Source organism: Metopolophium dirhodum, chromosome 8, assembly GCF_019925205.1.
Source record: "Metopolophium dirhodum isolate CAU chromosome 8, ASM1992520v1, whole genome shotgun sequence".
NCBI lineage: Eukaryota > Metazoa > Arthropoda > Insecta > Hemiptera > Aphididae > Metopolophium > Metopolophium dirhodum.
In genome coordinates this window covers 35,985,499-36,008,387 of record NC_083567.1, presented here as the reverse complement: position 1 = coordinate 36,008,387, position 22,889 = coordinate 35,985,499, and the positions used below count along the sequence as shown (strand labels likewise).

Sequence of the window (22,889 nt, the reverse complement as noted above, 5' to 3'; positions counted from 1 at the left end):
GTAATAGTATTGTTTTTATCTTCTTTAAATGCTGATAAACAAATATCACAAGTAGTTCGTTTTATAATTTGTCGAAGTAAATAATCACATATATAATATGTAATTGAGTCTCTTGTTGAAACTATATGATATTATTAAAAATAATATATAAGTTCTTATAAATGTTTTAATGATTTTCTCATTGTTAAAATGTTTATGACATAAGTATGAAACATTTTGGTTGTTGCCATTCCAATGGTTAACAATACTTGTCCATGATTCACGGATAGATTCATCCTTAGGTATTGAAAATAGAGTAATATTTTCATTATAATTACTTTTATTTACTCTACTGTCGCATATTAATACCGAGCACAAGCGACCCATATTAAATAATGTAATAATAATGTATGATGTAATGGTGTATAACAATATTAATAAGATACAACAAACTCATAGAAATATAGAAATATTTATGTTAATCGATTTATTTATTTTTTTCATATTTCATAAGTCTATATATAAATATAATGTTTATAAAAGTAAAATTCGAAATGTAGTAAATCTAGTACGTCACTAGATAGCATCACAGTCGTAAAACTACATACCCGTACAACTTTGTGACCGTTGTCCCACCCTCCCCCTGCCCGGAGTGTCCAGTCCTGTGTAGTAGTTCGTGGGCATGATATTATTTGTTATATCTATGGCGGCAAGGCCTCCTTGTTATCTTGATTTATGGTAATGTTTACTGCTTTTAATGATTACGATTAATCAAATAAAATATTATAATACAGAAAAATTATTTTTTTGAAATGGCACCGCTGTCGTAGGAAGTGTAATTTTAATAGTGACCTTCAAAAAGAATTTTCGTTTATGAAGTCTACTTCAAATTCAACTATAAAAAAGCATATGTAGCATATATAGCATTGTTTATTGTGAAATATGTAAACGTGAAGTCGATATATCGAATAGCGGTTGCAGTAATATTAATACACGTTTAATCAAAAAAAAAAACATAAATTGGCTCTAAAGGCTGCTTTATTGAGTGGAAGGGTAATTACTTTAAAAATAATACTTATTCTTTAGACAATTTACTTATTGCGGCAAATAAAAATGTGTTGAAATGTTATGATATTATGTCAAAAATACTAAAGTTTTTGAATTTTTTTTAGTGATGAAATGTGTTATGAAGTGTTTAATAAGTTGAAAACAGATCAAATGTACTTAAAAAAATGCATAGATTTCAAAAATATTTAAAATATTAATATTTATTCCCATTATAAGTTAGTTATTAAATACATTAAGTAGGTAAGTTAAATGTTTGGGTAAAAGATGATAATATGTAAAAAAATGTTCTCTATTAAAAGTTTGTTATTTTTTAAATTGTTTTGTTATGAAAGGTCACACGATTTGTAAAATAATAAATATTAATAAACAGATACATTTTTAATTAATAGTAAGATTAAAAATGTATGATATGTTATGTCAGTTATGTTTCAAAATGAATATAGGTTGTTTAATTTGTATTGTATTTTATATCTAAATATAATATAATAATATGTTATATTGTAAGACCTATTGGCTGTTTACTTCTTTTTTTTTCTAATAACTGGTCACCATAAGTATAACATAATAGTAATATGTATGTGTAATATGGAAAAATATATTAAGTCGTTGGAGTTTGTTTACAATGCTTAATTTTTTAATTTTATCAGAAACCAGTATTCATGTTTCAACACGATTCATGATACTCTTTATTGAATCCATGAAGATTAGAAATAATCTTCATGATTGAATCATAATTCATAAAATAGTCGAGTGGAGCAGCAGTACTACATATTAACAAGTATACTATTATCATGTAGGCCCCTATAACAAAATATAATATTATTAATATTACCCGTATACCAATGTATTTTGACCGTATACCAATGGCTTACCAATAGTTCAATATAGTATAGTTTATAATTATTTTCAGACCAGTTTCAATGTGCAGCAATGGACGACATGGTAGTAAAAAGTGTGACTGGACCTGTACTGGAACAGAGGGTTTGGAAAATTATCATAGTGGGTGACTCGAACACTGGTAAGACTTCTATCATTGAACGGTACTGTGACAAGCATTTCATCGAATATTATCGACCTACAACAGGTGAGTCGGTCTTGTAAACCCGCAACAATGGTGCTGAATTTTAAATGTTTATGCACCCAACCATTGTCCAAGACATATTATTCTTGGTGAGGAAGTGTATCTGGGAAAATATGGTAGGTAGGTACCTACTATATAGAATCTATATATGATATAGATTACAGAGTCTTTACCTAGATATTTACTCCTATTTCTTTTTAAGCTTCCTCTTGTATGTGTTGTAATAATAATAACTGTTAAATATGTATACACCTAAAGTGTTTGAATTTTATTTTTATCAGGTATTGATTTAAAAAAGAAAACTATCAATTTCGAGAACAAAAGCATCGTTTTAAATGTTTGGTAAGCATATTATTTGAATATTTTGATATTATTTTTTGTAAGAATTGACAATCAAAAGACAATTGGGACTCTGAACATATTTAAATCACCGACATTCATTGAATTAAGTAGGGAGGGTGTCCATAAGTTTAAAATTCATGGGTCTACTATTGAATAATAACTACAACTTAAAAGAATGTGTATTTGTGTTAATGTGCATTAGATTTAGGTACTATTCAATAACACAACATTAAGTTGATATAATTGTAATTTGTAATCATATGTTTTTGTTCATTATTACCATAATTAGGGACACAGCTGGAACTGAAAAATATCAATCTTTAATTCAGTTGTACTACAGAGGAGCAATGGGATTATTTATTATCTACGACGTTACAAATTTAAATTCTTTACACAACTTGGACATATGGATGAAAAATATTAATGATGTTAGTATTTAAAATTTCAGATTAACAAAATTTATTAATAGTATTTAACTGAAATATTGGTGAATATAAATTTATGTTTTTGATAGAAATAATATCAGCTAATAGCAAATTTAGTCCAAACTTTTTTTAGATTTAATATGGCATTCATGTTGTATTGTTGGTTGTGACTTATCTATTTGTGTTTAGTGTTCATAACCTACGTTTTGGTATATGGTGTTATTTGTAGCATATGTTATTGTAACTTATGTACTTATTTTGTTTATTCATAATATTAATCAAGTACATAGGTGTGCGCACAGGGGCAGCAGGTTGTGCTATTGCTACTCCTGAACGGTTCGATTCGATTTGAAAATGCCGAACAGGTCCAATGGGCCACTGTATAAAACTCTGTAAAAAATAAGTTAGTTATCCAAAAAGTGTTTTGAATTACGAGGCTAATCTTTTTTGACATTTTTGTTGAAATAAGTTTTTTTAACACAGATCACATAATAATATTATTATTAATATTATTAGTAACATTCATTAAACACATTAAGGTGTATATCTAATATTATAATTGATAAAAAAATAAGAATAACTAAGGTTTACCGTGTCCTATCATAATGATGTAGTAGGCACACTATAATATTGTGGTATCACCCGTATTAGACAATACGCGGTAAACCAACTATACGCCTTACCCTCGTATTCTCTAGTTAATGACACTCTCTAAAGTTAATTAGAAATTAGAATAGCACTGTTAACTCGTTGAGGTACGATGGTATGCGCTTGTCAATTCTTAGTTCGTTCCTATCTAGTTGAAATGACTTAAAGATTACATAAACCTTGGCACTATTCAGTTTAATAAAACTTCATTGACACATAGTACGTATATCCCGGCGCTGTTCCCATAAAACGTAAGAACGTAAGAATGACTAAAATAATGTTTAACTCGGGTTTTCAGGTCGGAAACACTTTTATTGTATTAAAACAAACATAAATAAAACACTTAGCAAATTCAGATCGCCTAGCCCGTACTACGATCGGCGTTTCACATTCACACGCACGTCGTAGCCACAGAATATATGAAATTTCATATATTCTGTGTCGTAGCTACGTCCTCGCCGAATCACTCAGCGACAACGGGGCCGTGCCTGCGCGTACGGCGGTGTTATATAGAAAATATTATTGTCGCCTCAGCACATTATTGCTTCGCTGGCCTGACCTATGTCAATAACTTACAATTTAAAATATTCCCACCTATATTACATATATATTAAATAATATTATTTTGACGACTGTCTGCAATATACGACAATATCAATTTTATTACCACCCTCCCCCACCCAGGCCGTCAGTACCTACGAAAAAAAATGGGCTGGTAAAAATGTTCGCTGCCCCTGACTTGAAACTCTGCTCACGCCTACGATCAAGTATTGGTTATCGTATTGTTGGTATTGTTATTATATAATATATTATACTTAGGTATGATAATATCAGTCAATTGGCACCATATGAACTGTTGTCTATTTTCAAAAGATATTTATCAAACAAAATATGTAAAATAGTAATTAAAAAAAAATCTAATTGTGTATATATATATTGTGACACACCATTCTTTTTGCACACTAAAACAATTAATAGGTATATTTTTTTAATCATAAATGTACTTGATTTAGGTATGCGAATGTGGTAGATTATATGCAACACAAATACCAATAGTTTTTACTTTTTAAATAAATTGTCCAAATTAGGCACCATATAATAAAACACTTGCTTACAATTTTAAATATTTTTGTTTTTATTTTCAGTTTGCTCCTTCACATGTGATAAAAATTTTGATTGGTGCTAAATGTGATATGGAATCAAACAGAATGGTGTCGACCGAAGAAGGGAAACTGGTAATAAAAATTGACAGCCTGCATTTTAACTTAGATATATTTCCACTATCATTACTATTAAAAATGGCTGGATATTTTTATAGGTAGCAAAACATTTTGGAATACCCTTTTTTGAAGTATCTTCTAAAAACCATATAAACATAGACGATTCATTTTTGAGAATGGTTTCTATGATAAACGAGATGGAGTCTGAAAATACTATTAAAAAGGTAATTTGAACAGTAAATATTTTTAAGACTACCTATCATATCATCAATTGAAAAAATTTTAACGAAGTATCTTATAATTTTTTAAACTTGGTTTAATTTATATTTACATATTATATGTAGGTATAAAAATGTTTAAATTAATGGTAGTTTTATTATTCTTTAAATGTATAATAACACTAAATATAATGATTATTGTTTTATAGGATTTTGTGATCTTAGAAGACAAACCAACAGTTTGTGACATTGACAACCCATCCAAATGTAACTGTTGATTTGATATGATAACATTTTATAAAATGGTTTGATTAAATGTATACTTAAGTTTTACTTATTAATTATTATTATTACATATAGGTATTCTATAGAAATACATTTTATATTTTTCCACACTGATCAATTAAAATTGCTTTATGATACTTTCCTCTTGATTATCAATTAATTATATCATTTTAGATACAGAAATCACATCCTAAGAAATATACTGGAATATATATATATATATATCATGAATAATTTACAAAACCTCTGATGGTCTTATTTGGCTATGTAATGAATTATTGCTCTACAGTAAGTAATACATGTGCAGTAAAATTAGGAATTTGATTATTGATCCCTCGCTAAGTTGGGTCATTTGATACTTTTAGATTAGCTGAAGACTTTCATATCGGAACAGGTATTTAAATTTTAAAAGTGACTTTACCGTTTACTACACCGATGCGTCTACATTTTACCGTCCTTTACTCTCAAACTGTGTCAAAAAGTCATCTTTACTCTTTCTCAAAAAATTGTTTTTTTTTTATATGTAATACTATGGTATACTCATGATTGTCTCCAAGTTATCTTAGTGCACAGTGTTTACAATACATTCAATTAAACATACTTTTTATGGAAAATTGACAACCTAATAAATTTTAACTATAATACTGCAACATATCGGATAGAAATAAAAAAAAAAAATCAGTGTTATATTTTGAAACTGTATGTGGTATTCTTAAAAATTATATAGGTTTTATATTAATATATTTTTTTTTTTTTTTAAGATAATGTATGTGGATAACATTATCTTAAAAAAAAAAAAAAATATATTAATTCTTAATTAGTCCATCATTAACATAACTTTCGCATTAATTATTCGTATTGTATAGTTATCTACAAAGTACTAACAGCTGTCGTTTCATTGTTTTATTATAATTATATAGGGAGTAGTCATATGTGGAGCTAGGGATGGGGTTGGGGGGGGGGGCATAGCCCCTCCCTACCAAGTTTTAGATTAGCCCTCCCAAATGTATTATCTATTTAAAACTACATACCTAGGTTGTTTGTGGAGGCAAAAGTATAATTTTGCTCCTCCAAATAATCCACATTTAAAAAGTATTCTTATCAAGGCTGTTATCCTAAAATTATAATATTAAAATATTTTTTTCCTCAAATAACTTCATAAAAGTTTATATTTATTTTAGGTTTCTCTTGTTGAATGATATTATGTTGACATATTTAATGCAAGGCTCCTGATATAATGTTACAATAGCAGTTGATCAATTTTAAAAATACATAGGCACAATCTTTTTTTATAAGCATTTAAATTTCGAATTTTGACAAAATTTAATAATTAATTTGTAGTTGAAAATTTATAAAATGTTCAAATTTTATAGCTAAGGATTGAAAATTTAAAACAAGGTTCCACGTAAATAGATTATATATAAATTACTCTATTCACAATACTATCATAAGATATACTTGGTAATATCATAGGCTGACTGACCGTTTTCGGTCAGAATCGTTTTTCTTATACAATGATTTTATATCATTGAATTTAAATTTAAAAAAAACATCCAGAAATTAGTATTGATAAGTTAAAAAAGCGGTGTTTTTTTTATAACTTCAGACATCATTGATTTAGTGCATAGTAATTAGTAATAAATACAAAATTTATTTAGTTATTTTGTTATTTAATATTAATTAATAGGTATTTCTTAAATTTTTTTTATTATTTTATTCAAAACATTATTTTTAAATATTGGGATTAATAAAACGATTTTATTTATTTATTATTTTATATAAATTAGAATTTGTTAATAAACCAAGTAATAAATAAATGGTTACCATAAGTAGCAAACCGTTATCTATTATAAATTTACTGCATTTGCGTCTAGTAGAAACAAATAAATGTTTTTTAAAGATAATGTTATATATAAAAATGTATTCAATGAAATCATGGACTCTTTCCCATCTAAACCACAAATCTATACAGATGCCTCCAAAACAAACTCAGGTGTCGCGATCGCTATCATAAACGGAGAGCAATCCATATCGTACAAATTACCAGACCATAATAGTATATATACGGCAGAATACTTTGCACTCCTGGAAGGAGTCCACCTAGCCATTCAACTACCCGATTCCACCATTAAGATTTGTACAGATTCGCTCAGCGCTCTAAACAATCTGAAATATAATTTACACTCAAGCATCCTAGCAATCAAAATAAGCAACATCATTGAAAAAGCCAACAAGAACATACGGTTCATATGGACACCTGGCCATTGTGGAATTGATGGCAATGAGAAAGCTGACAAAGTAGCTCGTGAAGCAGTAAATAACCCTCTGACCGAAATACGCACGTACTCCTCACTCATCGACATCCATAGGAATGTCAACACCTTTTGTACTAATTTATGGGAATCTGAATGGCGTCGTACACCCAATAACAAACTGAGAGAAATAAAAAATATTACTGAATACTGGCCTAAGCCCCATACATCAAATCGCAAAGATGAAGTATAGTCATTAATAGATTACGTATAGGTCACTCAAAGATGTCCCATGGACATCTTATGCGCAGAGAAGAACCAGCAATGTGCCTAACCTGAGGAGAACCTCTCACAGTCAAGCACCTCCTTATCAGCTGCCGTATCCATACAGATACCAGAAAAAGTCTAAAATTGCCCGACAACCTCTTTGAAGCCCTCAGCCCTATCCATGACAACACTAACAAAATAATCATATTTTTAAAACAAATTGATATGTATAATTTAATTTAAGAATTTATTGTATTTGTATAACTATACTCTATTATGTACTAATTACCAATTTTTGTTGCAAGCTAATAACCTTAGCAGTTGATGCTGTACCATGAATAATAAAAAAAAAAAAGATAATGTGAAAATATCCATCATCCATAGGTTAGGACGGTTAGGTTGTAATTACAAATAATTTATGGCAAATGACAATCGTCTGAGACGAACAGCGATTCCAATACATACTAACATATTTCGTTCCATTCTGGTTATTAAGCTAGGTACCTATTTTTACAAATGTCATTAATCTCAATACTTCCAGACTGAACTTTTGGATCAGAGATATGAAGACATGCGGTTTTTCCTTGTCGGAGATTCACAGCTCTGGCACTAGACAATATTATATACACTCGAAGGGAACGCGTTTCGCTGGAAGAATGAATAATTACATAAGTTTTGTCCTTCTACTCTTTTGACGCGGTAGACCTAATGTAAATATTTATTGTCAGACAAACTTATATACCCGCCAGACGTAGAATAGTTTTAAAAAATCCAGTTGTTATAGGTGTACAACAATTTGGATATTATGAAAATACTTTAAATTATAATACTTTACCTACAGCTAATTCATTGTTATAGTAGAATAATTTTTAAAATTTAAAATCAATGATTAGGAGGCAATGCTTTTATAAATAGGAAGGTAGGTATTTATACCTATACCTATTAAATTAAGAACATACATAATGATTAATGTTATTTAATATGATTTGTAAGTAGTTCTTCGTAAATCCGTTCCGTCATGATAGTTTTAGTTTTCGTTAAGCGGATCCACCACTATTATGTCCGTATGCATAGTGAATTTATGTGTCACATAACACATAGTTTAACATGTCTTATGTGAAACATAAATGTTCTATCCATACGGGCTACAGGCATTCAACATTTGGGTTTTAAGAGAACACCTCAAACGCACGTTTTATTTTGGGAGTTTTACGGGATATACTTATAGGACATTTTCTTCAAATTTTCACACTTCACTATTTGATATTGTGATATTATTGGTACCTAGGTTAAGTTTCTGTTTTAGAATAAATCGATAGGTTACCTTGGTATATCACATTCTTTAATCTAAATTCTGGTAATCGAGTATTGGACAGTATACATACGTAACGTATAATTCGTATCGTAGTTTAATTACTAAAGAAATAAAAATTTCCCCAACAGTGTTTAGGGCCACCGGCCGCGGCAGGAGAATGCATTATATAGAATGTCTATAAACTTGAGGTCTAGTATATGGTTAAAATTGGCATGCGACCAAGGGGACTGGTTCTGGAAAATTTAAATGATTTAATAAGTTTCGTCTCATTATTTGAATTAAACTAATTTTTAAGTGATTGTTGTGAAAATAAATTTTTAATTTATTTCATTCAACATGCTTATCTTAGTTTTCTAGTACCTCTAGATTTCTAACGAAATTCATATCGATCATCTCAGAGCTTTCATATTCAAAACCATAAAAATATGCATTTTTATCTTATTTCAATATTTTTCATCGATTTCACTTTTCCAGGACAACCCCCTTGAAATAGAAAACCAGAATATATTACAGATCACAAAGTTTTCTGTAAAGAACATATGATATTTTATCAATAAACCATATTTTACAGGATGTATCAAGAAGATCTTACAAAAAAAAAATTATGCTACTTAAACGTATGACAAAAATTGTTAATATTATGTGATAAGTAAATAATTTAAGAAATATACTCATGTCAGCAAATTCCCAAAAATAATATTTTTAAAATAGTTATTACATTCCAAAATAATCTCGAAAGTAATTTAATTAACAAATTATATATATTAAAAAAATTCTAAAAAATAAACTACTTGACTTATATAAATGTTTTTACCATAAAAACTGTTATTATAATCAGATTCACAAATTGGCCATTTCGAATTTATCTAAAAAAATTTAAATCAAATTTTAAATTTTTATTTTCAGTAATAAAAAATAAAAATAATTTTTTGTATATTATACGTGTAGCGCGAGTGACAATAAATTATCTATAATAAAAAAACTTTAAAATTTTGTATATAGCAAAAGTTATGGCATTTGTCAGATCTTGGTGGGACATACTGTATATACTGAGGATAAGTTCTATGGATTTATCATATTATAATATATTTATGTCATCTATGGCAATCGCCAATTGTCGACATTCGGCGGAGACGATTCATTATTCTAATAATTGCAGTGAACAAAAAAATAAAATAAGCCAACAATTGACGGAAAGTTCGTTAAGCAGTATAATATTATAATATAACACGAACTTTCACATTTTGTAACGTTTAGGTTATTTTCATAAAATATTTTCACACTTTCTAGTTTCAATTCGGAGCGAGATGTAGACGGATGAAGATAACTGTTTTTTTCGGCGGCAGCATGTGCTGCAGTACAGCTGGGTTTCACCGGAAGAGTCGATGTTTACGCGTAAGTTTGTTTTCATATTATTTTGGGGCTTAAATTTAATTTTTAGACTTGAATTAAATATTTACTGTCACGAAAAATCTATTAACTCGCTAACGTAGAAGCATATACGTTACTACCTACCAAAGGCGCAATGCATAATAAATAATAAATTATACGCCAGTTCGAACGGGCGTCACCGTTTTCGGCCAAAATGTACCCTTCCCTTTTCGGACAGTGTCACTTTTCGGCCAAAACATAAAGTTCCTTTTACAATTATAACAACTGAACTTAACAATATTTATATTTAATTAAATATGATTGAATCCAAAAATGTGATTTTTTGATAGACATTCTTACCTAAAATTGAGTGAAAAAATAATAAAATAAAACAATTGGCAATAAAATGGTTTGACATATTATTAACTTAGTCAAATAAACTGACAATTAATTTTTGTTCAAAAAATGTTACTATTTTTATTTCCTTTACTCTTCAATGTAAATTTAATTTCGTTCATAGTTGGTTATATTTTACTATCATAATTATTATTATATACCTATTCTTATTACCTATATGTATTATATGACTATATTAATTTCTATTCGATTAATGTAAGTAATAACATTGATTATAAATACTAATGTAAATATATAATATAATAAATTGTAATAATAATATGTTATAAACTTATAACAGTTTATTGCCAATTGTTTTATTTTTTATTTTTTTCAGTATTTTTACAGTTATAGGTAATAATATTAAAAAAAATCATTTTTGGATACAATCGTATTTAATTAAATATAAAAATTTTAAAGTTCAGTTGTTATAATAAATTGTAAATTTTAAAGAAAACTGTAGGTGCTGGCCGAAAAGGGAACGGAAAGTTTTGGCCGAAAAGTGATACTGGCTGAAAAGGGAAGGGTACATTTTGGCCGAAAAGGGGGCTGCCCGTCCGAACAATCCAAACGCTGTCTAAGTTTTACCACGGTTTAATACGCGTACCTTATTTGCCCATACTATTCGCCGGGTAACACCTTAGGTTTGCGCGAAGTATTTATAACAATATAATGTTATTAATTTTTATATTTTATGTAAAACATGAACATGGGTGTTACGATTATTATTATTTTTGTTTATTTTTCACATAAAGGTACATAACATAATTGAAATGCATTGTAATCCTATTTATCTCTTGTTTACTTTAACACAATGCTTCAAATGTTTTTATTTAATTAATTGGTATAATATTTGTAAATTATTGAATTTAACTACACCTACTATAATTAGTAATAGTAATAAATCCGTGTATAAACTATTAAAATACAAATTAAAAAAACATCAAAGAGCACAATATTTTGCCGGTAGTCGAGTTCTAGTTGATAACTGACTTGTGAATAAATGTAATTTTTGTTAGGTATGATGTATAAAACTAATAAATCCTTGAATACAACATTTAAAAATACAAACTCTGTATAATAAAAATTAACATTATTTATTGGTATAGGTTTATATAATATCTGTAACGCATATAGGTCATAAGTATACTTTAGAACATTTCACTGCAAGATGCGTGTTATTTCAGAAATGGTATTCTTCAGTGAAAATTTACCAACTGGGAATAATATATCATAAGCAGACTGAAATGAGTGAACGTTTCAGTGTTTCGAAGACTAAGTTTCGTAGCAGATTTTGATTCGGTCACGGGGTATGTATTTTCTTATTTTTCCGTAGGTTTCTTTTTATTATTGTTAATCGATCAGGAGATGTATTGCCCGCAACTTTTCAATTATTTGTATTGTAACCATACTGGTATAACACTATTCTGGCTATCAATAAAGTCGTGATAAAATTAGAAAATTGGTCAGGTATGATATTTTTTTAAGTAATTCTTTTGCGTAGGGAATTCGCTCAATGATATTTAAATATTTTCACCTATAATCAAGTACGATGACTTGTAGGTAATTAGAGACTGAGTGAATAGGAAGTGTGTGATAAGGCGAAGATAAGGAAAGAGGTCAACAGGACTTCAGAATTGTTGGTGTATGAAAGGGAAAGACGAAAAAGAAATGTAAGGTTAGGGTAGGTAAGTGGAGTGAGAGTAGCAGATATGAGAATAATAAGTTGGGTGTTGAGGTACAAAAGAGGATAGAATAAGAAATTAATTAATTAAGGGTAGTGTAGGGTAGTGTACATATTGTAGTGAAAACAAGAGAGAATAGGTTTAGGTGGTTCGGTCACTGTATGATAAAAGATAGTGAGAGTGGCTATAGAAGTTAATTTAGGGGGGAAATGAGGGGCGAGAAGACTGAAGAAGAGATGGATATACAGAATACCGATCATATGGAGGTGTGGAATGAGAGTGGCTGAACCTGTATAGTGTATATAGCTGTGAGAGACGGGGGAAGAAAAAGTGTAAAGACTAAAGGTAGAATAGTTATGTTAACAATACCGAATACGTAGGAAAGGATCTTGAATTGCAAAGACCACTCCACTCTTTGGCTGAAACTACCGTTATTAGTTGATATAGGCTTACAACCTTGACTTATAGGATAGAATAAAAAGATCTGTTGCTGGTTGGGATGTCAGCGCACAATTTGTTTTCCATCTTAGACCCACACTTAGCATACCAAATGTACGATTAAGAAAACACTAAAATGATTGTGCGTGGGTCAGAGAGAGAAATAAATGGTGTGCTAAAAATATGACATCCTCTTAAGTGTTATCAAGTTAAAGAAGCAGTTGATTGTTGACAATTTGACATTTAACATTAACTGTGGTAGGTATTATGATTGGAAGTAAAAGTAATTAGGAGGGCTGAAAATTTAATGCAATGAAAAAGTGTTAAATATTTGCCTGCGCATGTATGCACTAAAAACATGAAAATAATATATGCACTGAAATATTCAAAAATATGCACTTAAAATTCAAAAAAATACTGAATGAAAACGTTTTTATTAAAAATTTTTTAAATTAATAAATAATAATTAAAATTGGTTTACAAAAAAAAATTCTTTATTTACACACTTGGTAGGTACCTATTTATTTTTCTAACGGATGAACCGTAAATATAAAAACATTTTAAGAAAATAAGCATAAATACGAAGAAATCATGAAAACATGCAATTATATTATGAACTAACCCAAAAGAATAATATGTAAAATAAGATTTTGGCCGAATCCATTTTTTATATGGTCACGGCGTAACAAAAAAGCATGTAAATGCATTCACAGCCCTGGTAATAAGTAATGATTTATCTGTAGTGGAAACCGGGGTACAGTAGTGAGACGCATATTGGTAACGGTGTTGTAATAATAGGGATCTCTCAAATAAAAACGTACTAATAGTTCAAACAAATCATTAAAGCCAACTGTATTAAATATTAATTTATGAAAAAAGTATATTAAAAAGCATTATTATTATAAATGAAATAAAACTATGAACTATGGACCGTATCTTAGTGAGCCCCGTGCCTTACTGAACAAAATATAGGTATTTCTATATTTTTGTATTAAGTACCGTAAAAGTGCTAAATTTGAGCTTTTACTTGTATTATATTCATAACAAATTATCATAGAAGGTTAGGTACTGTTATTCCACATACCTATTATAATTTAACTAATACATTCTAGTAGAATCTCAAAATATTTGGTTCCACTATTCTGATCATATAAACTTTAAATACTTATAACCAAAAAACTACGGGTCTGAAATTTAGTATATATAGATCTAAATAATCCAAAACATATATTGCTTCAAAATATAAAAATAAAGTGTCTTGTATTGTAGTAGATAGGTAACTATCAAAAAAAAAAAAAAAACTATAAAAAAATCATAATTGAAATCTATGTATAATATACGTTTATTGTATTAAATGTTCAAATGTTTATAATAGTACATTTTAAAAAATTAACTAAAGTTCAATATAATACATTATAACAGGTGTTCAAATGTACATTTCACACCACATTTTGTTAAATCACACGGTCTCTTTTTTCAATTTCAAATTCTTCATCAAATTATCCCAAATTATCTACAAAATATAAATGTTTAGTAAATTGGAAGACTTGATTCAGTATTTAAACATTTATCTAAAAGAGATATGCCGGGTCGCCACATTACTATATCTAGGGGCCATGGTGCAAGTGATGTCCATAAATATCATAACATATATTATATTGGAAATACAAACTTAATATTTCACTAACAGTAAATATTATAAAACAATATTACGAAATGTACTATACTATATTATGATTGAATAAGTTACAAACTCTTGAATTAAGAGTTATGTTTGAGGATTTAATTAATTTCCTAAAAGGAAATGCCACAAGGTTGCCTCAGTAGGTTGAGGGACCGTAGTTAAAGTGCCGTCCACCAATAAAGTACCAAAAAAAAACAACGATGAATTCAAATATGGAAGGTATTTATATCATATACTTTTATCAAAGTATGATTGTGTTAGTCACAGTCTTGTGTAAATGATATTGTCTTATGTTTTCCCAATCTAATTATACAAAATACTGAAAATTAATGAAATTACAAATATTAATACAATAGAGAGACTGTGCATTGATTTACAAATTTGTCTTAAATTTATTTTTTCATAGAGAATATGAAGGTGGGCTGGGCTTTTAATATCAGAGTATGGGGGACAGGGCTGGAATTTCATATTATGAATTGAAATATTTGTGGACACTGGACGACCAAAAGGACCACCCTCCATAGCATGTTTCAATAAGTCCAAAATAAAATTAATTGAATACGTTATAAATAATATGCTCCCATGCTCGACATTATCCTGGTATTTTTAAAAAAAACATGAAGCTAAAAAAAATCATTAAAAATGTTGTTTTAAAAAAAACCTTTCATGTGCATGTGTTGTCTCCAAGTGTGCGTTAGGATAGATGCTGATAAATCATTAACAGAGACTCGTTGATCGCTTTTATGTGCTTCAAATTGTTTACACGAGTGAGCTGGGTATGGGCTATATAGGCTATATATATGTGTGGGTATATAATAGGCTCCATCATAGATAATAAAGATATGTATAGGACATAATGGTCTAATTATCAGCGGTCTTCGAGGGGAACAATTGAGGCCAAATAAAGTATACCTATATCGAGTATCGACTATCAATATAAAGGAGCATCAATTGCCTTCCCCTACGGGAACGCGGCCTCAAATGTATTTAACATAGGCGTGGCCTATCCATATCTTTATTATCTGTGGGCTCCATCCATAGCATGGATGAAGGTGTCAACAATCAAAGGATTAACTTGATATTCAAACACTTAAGTTCGGCAACCTGCAACTCAGGATCTTTTTATTCAAAGTGTCCTAATAAGTCATAAGAAGGTTAGTTAGGTAAACCTATGGTTTGTTGAAGCTATGGAGATTATAGAAAACTATCATCACTGGTAGTGAGCTTTGCAATGATCTTTTCTTACTAACTGTTAAGGTATGCGATATTGTAAACATAATAATGAAAGAAAAAATTTAAATATTATTAATTTAGTTAGGATAGGATAGGATAGGATATTAGACGTTAACTAATTATCATAGTTTTTAACACGGTTTTAAAGACTGTCAGCCAGAGTTGTACCAGTATTATTAAAAACTTAAATACAGCCAACCTGAATTAATGATTTTTTTACCGCAACAAATTATAAAATGTATTTTAAAATATAACAACAAATTAATTTATTAGGTTTTTATAAGGTTTTCAATACTTATAAGTTTTTGTAAATAGAAAATGTATAAAATCAATAGTTTTAATTTAAAATATGGTTTTCTGTTTTGATATCCTTATTGTCACAGAATTCTAAAGGTTTCCTTCCCACTTTTTTTTACTTTGTACTAAATCTAATTTTTATCCGCACATATTTACAAAGACTAAAATAGATATCTGACTATGTTTTAATTTACATTTAGACATTATAGTTTGTAATTTAATATTGACTATAGACCCAGAAAAACACAATATTATTTTAAATTAAACATTATTTTATGTCCTTTATTAATTCCAACCACATAGTAGAGACGGTACAATTTCTTATTTAATTTTTTTGCATCATTAATAAATTACATTCGTTTTCTACATTTTCTAATACATATATTACGGTGATACACCTCCGATCATATTAACTATTCGTTTATTTTAATGTAAACAATACACACACATTTTCTCTGTTTAAATTCTGGACATTTTAGTTTGAACTTTGTAATGTGTTTTCCTACAGTAAAATTTTTTCTACATTTTTTTTTGGTTTTCTAAAATGTATTTGCCTGCGGGCGCCAACAACCTCCTTCAAATTTTTTTTTAGTTAAGTTTCTAGTTGAATTTTTTGTGTAGACTTGAACATTGATAACCTTGTGCTCTAAGAATAATCCATCTTTAATGAACAAAATATTTTGAGTAGTTTTTTCTGTTTAAATTTCTGGGCATTTTAGTTTGAACTTTTTAATGTGTGTTTCTGCTGTAAAATTTTTTCCAAATTTTTTTTGGTTTTCTAAAATGCATTTGCGTGCGGGTGCCAACACCTCCCTTCAATTTTTTATAATGATTTTAACTCTAGCTGAATTTTCTCAACATTGATAACCTGGTGCCATACGAATAATCCTTCTTTAATGAACTAAATATTTTGAATAGTTTTTTCTGTTTAAATTTCTGGGCATTTTAGCTTGAACTTTTTAATGTGTGTTTCTGCTGTAAAATTTTTTCCAAATTTTTTTTGGTTTTCTAAAATGCATTTGCCTGCGGGCGCCAACTCCCTCTTTCAATTTTTTTTTTTTGAATTTATCTTTAGGTAATGAATTGGTATACATTTTAGATTCTGAGCGAAGCGATGAATGTATTGATTCTACAATGATGTGTGTTTTTTTTTTTATTTTTTTATTTTTTTTTTTATTTTTTTTTTTATTTTTGTGTCTGTCATCACCTTTTAGGACAGTAAAAGTGCTTGGATTTTCTTCAATAGTAACTTTTCTGATAGGAAAGTGAATCTAGTTGGTACTTTGGGGGGTCAAAAGTAAAAATTTCCCAGTAGTTTTCACAAGCGACGTGAAAAACAAAAGAAAAATTAAGGAAAAACGGGAATTTTTACGCAAAATCTGTTTTCGAGAAAATCGATTTTGGTTTTTGGTGTAACTCTAAAACAAATGACCGTAGGGACATGAAATTTTGACTGAATGTTTATATTAGCATTTTCTATGCACCATAAAATTTACAAAATATTTTGACTCTTTTTGAGCTGTTTACGGCCATTGTCAGTTTTCAATTTTTTTAAGTTTTTTTTTCTATAAATATCAATAAAATTTTATCTGTTGAGTAAAAATGCGTGAAAATTTAATATAAGGCTCCTGATATATCGTTCTAATAGCAGTTGAAAAATATTAAAAATACATAAGCACAATTTTTTTTTATAAGCATTTAAAGTTCAAATTTTGACAACATTTATCAAATTTATAATTTATTAATTATTTTGTGGTTAAAAATGTATAAAATGTTTAACTTTTATGGGTAAAGATTGAAAATTTAAAACAAGGCTCCGAGTAAATAGGTTATATATAAATTACTTTATTCACAATAATATCATCAAATATACTTGGTAAAATCATAGGCTGACTGACCGTTTTCGCTCAGAATCGTTTTTCTTATACAATGATATTATATCATTGAATTCAAATTTAACACCATCCATTACAGTGACCCACTTGTAACCTACTGTACAGCAGAGCGACATCCACTTATCCACCTTTTTTCTGTTTAAGATTCTGGACATTTTAGTTTGAAGTTATTAATTTGAAGATAATTATTTAATTGTATTTAAAGTTCAAATGTTGACAAAATTTATCAAATTTAAAATTTAATAATTATTTTGTAGTTAAATTGTATAAAATGTACGACTTTTATAGCTAAGGGTTGAAAATTGAAAACAAGGCTCTTAGGCTCCATGTAAATAGGTTATATATAAATTACTTTATTCACAATAATATCATCAAATATACTTGGTAATATCATAGGCTGACTTACTGTTTTCGCTCAGAATCTTTTTTCTTCTACAATGATATTATATCATTGAATTCAAATTTAACACCATCAATTACACTAACCCACTTCTAGCCTACTGTACAGCAGAGCGACATCCACTTATCCACCTTTTATTATTTTTAAAACTATATAACTCTATCATCTATAAATCAATTTTACCTGGATTCACCACTTATAGCCTATAGGCTATACTCTATAGGTATACGGTATATTTAAAAATTAATATTAATTTAAATAATTTTAGTAGGAAAACGTTAAATTTGTTCATGATTTTTGAAATTGTCGCCAAAAAAACGTTAAAAAATTTAAAGTTTTTGAATGATAGACCTAATAAACGTTATTAAGTTAATCGTTCTTGTAAATTTAATCAGAAGAACGTTTTGAAATAATACGTTCTTTTAAATTTAATCAAAAGAACGCATTGAAATAATAAGTTTTTGTTTCTACTGCAAGTTCAACATTTTCAAATTATTTTTTTCTACCTATTCTCCCAATATTCTTTACGCTGTTGAGTGGTGGTAAAAAGTCATTCTACTTTAATTCAATTATTATTCTTATGACTAATAAATAACAATAGAAAATTATAATTATGTTTATTTAAAATACGATTGTAGATTTAAAGTATATAAACTATAAAGTAACTATTCAGCGTAGTAACTATGATTATCTATTTACATATTTAAGATTTTTTCTAACGCGATAATCTTGACTATTATAGTTGTCATATTATGGTCCAATTTAAACAAGCAAACAAATAGGTAGGTACTTGTTTCTTATCAAAAAAGTAGTTATTAATAATATTTATAATATGGATTAATAAACATCATTATTTCTTGACCCTTGTATTATTGTAAAACTAATAAAAAGACCATCGTAAAAATAACAATTTAGAAAAAACATTTTTAATATGCATCGTTAATATTTGTATAATATAATAATAATTATAAGTATGTACGATGTACCTACCTATATTATGGAAAAATTAATTAAGTCGTCGGAGTTTGTTTACTGTTTTTATTATTGTAATTTTATCAGAAACCAGTGTCTAAGGTTCAACACGTTTTATGAATTTTATGATAATCTCTGAATACCTACTTCTAAAACCATATAGTCGCGTGGTGCAGGAGTACTACATAACAACAGGTATATTATTATGTAGGCAGTAGGCACCTATAAGTTTTAACAAAATATAATACTATTAAATTACTCGTGTACCAATGGCTTACCAATAGTTCAATTTAGAATAGTTTGTTCCTATTTTCAGTCCAGTTTCAATTTGCAGCAATGAGTGACACAGTAGTAGCAGGTGTGACTAGACCTGTACCGGAACAGATGGTTTGGAAAATTATCGTAGTGGGTGACATGAATACTGGTAAAACTTCTATCATTGAACGGCACTGTGACAGACATTTCATCGAAGACCGTCGACCCACGATAGGTGAGTCTGACGTGTAAGTTCGCAGCGACAGTGTTGGAATTTAAATGTTTATGCACCCATCCATTGTCCTAGATTTATTATTCTTGGTGAGGAAGTGTATCTGGGCACTTATCTAAGTGCTTTGAAATGTAGTAGGTATCTACTATATATAGATCAGACATCCATATCTGAGTCTTTACCTAGATATTAACTCATATATCTTTTTAAGCCTCTTCTTGTTTATGTTGTTATATTGTTAACTAGCTGTTAAATATGTATACACCTAATTTACCTAAGAATTTGAATTTTATTTTTATCAGGTATTGATTTAAAAAAGAAAACTATCAATTTCGAGAACAAAAGCATTGTTTTAAATATTTGGTAAGCATATTATCTGTATATTTTGATATTATTTTGTGAATAATTGACAATCACAAAAGGCATTAAGGGACTCTTCGGACATGTTTGAATCACTGACATTTATTGAATTAATTAAGGAGGGTGCCCTTAAGTTTAAAGTTCATGGGTGTAACATAACTATTGAAACATAACTACAACTTAAAAGAATTGTGTATTTGTGTTTAAGCATTAGGTACTATATATTAAATCACACAACATTAGATTGATATAATTGTAATAATATGTCTTTGTTCATTATTACTATAATTAGGGACACAGCTGGAACTGAAAAATATCAATATTTATCTCAATTGTTCTACAGAGAATCAATGGGGTTATTTATTATCTACGACGTTACAAATTTAAATTCTCTACAGGACTTGCACAAATGGATGAAAAATATTGATGATGTTTGTATTCAAAATTTCAGATTAACTAAATTTAATAATAGTATTTATTTTAAATGTTGGTGAATGAAAATTTATGTTTTTATAATATATAGGTAAGTAGGTATCATCTATAAACATATTAGTTCAAACTTTTTTTGGATTTAGATTATATAGATAATAATTTGGCATTCATGCTGTGACTTACCTACCTATTTGTGTTAAGTGTTCTAATATGTGACCTATGTTTTTGTAGATAATGTTATTCGTGATATATGTTATTGTAACCTTTGTACTTACTATTCTGTTTTTTCATAATATTGATCAAGTATCAGTTATCGCCTTGTTAGTAAGTATTGTTACTGTATGATACTATACTATATTTAGGTTTGATACTATCAGTCAAATGTCAATTAGCACCATATGAACTGTTTTCAATAGATATTTATCAAACAAATATAATATATTTTTTTAAATTAGCCTAATAATTGTGTTATTATATATTTAAAAAGCGGGTGGTGAATGTTGCTCTGCTGTACAGTAGGTTACAAGTGGGTTAATGTATAATGGATTGTATTAAACTTGAATTCAGTGATATAATATAATTGTAAAAGAAAAACAATTCTGAGCGGAGATGGTTTGTCAGTCAGGATATTTTATATTGTTATTATTATTTATTATATCCAGTAAGTTGAATTAATATTATAATATTATAATTTTTTATTCGTTTCTATGGTGATAAACAAAACATTAGAAATTAAAATCCCATTTTTTCTGTTTTTCGTAATTTGTCAATGGTTTTTCCCATAGCATTAAACAACAATTGAGAAAATCAAAAATTGACCTCTCTAAAGTACCATCTTGATCCAATTTGCTAAAATATGTGTTGAAATCGAAGCACCACTCCTGGTAGAAAGGATAAAAAAAAAATAAAAACCATTGTAACACCACTAGGACGGTGTTTACTCCGCTCAGAATCTAAAATCTATTATATTGTGACACACCATTCTTTTTGCACACTGAAACAATTAATAAATCTTTATTAATATATATTTTTATCATAAGTATGTACCCCGTTAGGGGTAAATATCCATTAATGTGGTGAATCATAATATGCAATACAAATACCAATAATTTTGAAATAAATAGTCTAAATAAGGCACCACGTAAAATACTTGTTTTACATTTTAAATATTTATGTTTTTATTTTCAGTTTGCTCCTTCAAATGTGGTAAGAATTTTGATTGGAGCTAAATGTGATATGGAATCAAACAGAATGGTGTCGACCGAAGAAGGGAAACTGGTAATAATAGTTTGATTAATAAAAAAAAAAAATTACAACATTTTTATCCAAATTATTATGTATGATAATGAAAATGACAGCCTACATTTTAACTTAGAAATATTGCCACTATCACTACTATTAATATTGACTGGATATTTTTATAGGTTGCAAAACATTTTGGAATACCCTTTTTTGAAGTATCTTCTAAAAACAATATAAACGTAGACGATGCATTTTTGAGAATGGTTTCTATGATAAATGAGATGGAATCTGAAAATACTATTAAAAAGGTAATTTGAATATAGAAAATACTACCTATCATATTATGAATTGAAATAACTTTACCTAAGTGCTGTTCTTACAATTTCCGGTTAAAGTTAACCGACACTTTACCAGCCGAATTCTGTCGGTAATAAAATCTATTATCAGTCAGTAAGCGTTAACCGACACTTTACCGGACATTGTAAGAACAGCCCTAAGTATCTTATAACTTTTTTGTAACTTAGTTAAAGTATTATTTACATATTATACATATAAAAATGTTTAAATTGACAGTGGTTTTATTATTCTTTAAATGTATACTAACACTAAATGCATTGATTATTGTTTTATAGGATTTTGTGATCTTAGAAGACAAACCAATAGTTTGTGACATTGACAACCCATCCGAATGTAACTGTTGATTTGAGATGTATTTATAAGAAAAACATGATAACATTTTATAAAATGGTTTCATTAAATGTTTACTTATAATGTTTTACTTATTAGTTATTATTATTATATATTATATTCTATAGAAATACATTTTATATTTTTATGCACTGATTAAAATTGCTGTAAAATACTTCCTCTTGATTTTCAATTAATATTATATCATGT

General features: G+C 28.3%; 3 protein-coding genes across 15 annotated transcripts; all 3 read left to right on the top strand.

Moving 5' to 3' along the window:
- Positions 1-667: 667 nt before the first annotated feature.
- Positions 668-5,403, top strand: LOC132949973 (ras-related protein Rab-13-like). Of its 7 annotated transcripts, none has more exons than XM_061021124.1 (9): positions 729-1,032; positions 1,152-1,287; positions 1,695-1,825; positions 1,958-2,131; positions 2,410-2,470; positions 2,760-2,898; positions 4,689-4,778; positions 4,862-4,987; positions 5,191-5,403. In XM_061021124.1, exons 4-9 carry the CDS (start codon positions 1,978-1,980, stop codon positions 5,257-5,259), a joined length of 639 nt encoding a protein of 212 aa, XP_060877107.1. In that variant the 5' UTR covers positions 729-1,032; positions 1,152-1,287; positions 1,695-1,825; positions 1,958-1,977; the 3' UTR covers positions 5,260-5,403. The 7 variants fall into 7 exon arrangements, with proteins under 7 accessions (XP_060877109.1, XP_060877110.1, XP_060877107.1 ...); XM_061021122.1 differs by having other exon boundaries at positions 1,695-1,840; XM_061021127.1 differs by lacking the exons at positions 1,152-1,287; positions 1,695-1,825 and adding an exon at positions 2,132-2,248 and having other exon boundaries at positions 727-1,032; positions 1,958-2,065.
- A 140-nt stretch (positions 5,404-5,543) lies between these two features.
- LOC132949972 (ras-related protein Rab-10-like) lies at positions 5,544-22,841 on the top strand. Of its 7 annotated transcripts, XM_061021119.1 has the most exons (10): positions 5,544-8,495; positions 10,391-10,495; positions 12,055-12,177; positions 19,788-19,961; positions 20,261-20,321; positions 20,611-20,749; positions 20,982-21,074; positions 21,939-22,028; positions 22,175-22,300; positions 22,625-22,841. In XM_061021119.1, the coding sequence occupies exons 4-10, from the start codon at positions 19,808-19,810 to the stop codon at positions 22,691-22,693; spliced, it is 732 nt and encodes a 243-aa protein (XP_060877102.1). In that variant the 5' UTR covers positions 5,544-8,495; positions 10,391-10,495; positions 12,055-12,177; positions 19,788-19,807; the 3' UTR covers positions 22,694-22,841. The 7 variants fall into 7 exon arrangements, with proteins under 7 accessions (XP_060877102.1, XP_060877101.1, XP_060877099.1 ...); XM_061021118.1 differs by having other exon boundaries at positions 5,544-10,495; XM_061021116.1 differs by lacking the exon at positions 12,055-12,177 and having other exon boundaries at positions 5,544-10,495.
- On the top strand, positions 7,202-7,771 carry LOC132951415 (uncharacterized). The gene has a single exon (XM_061023218.1). It carries the CDS (start codon positions 7,202-7,204, stop codon positions 7,769-7,771), a length of 570 nt encoding a protein of 189 aa, XP_060879201.1.
- Positions 22,842-22,889: the final 48 nt, after the last annotated feature.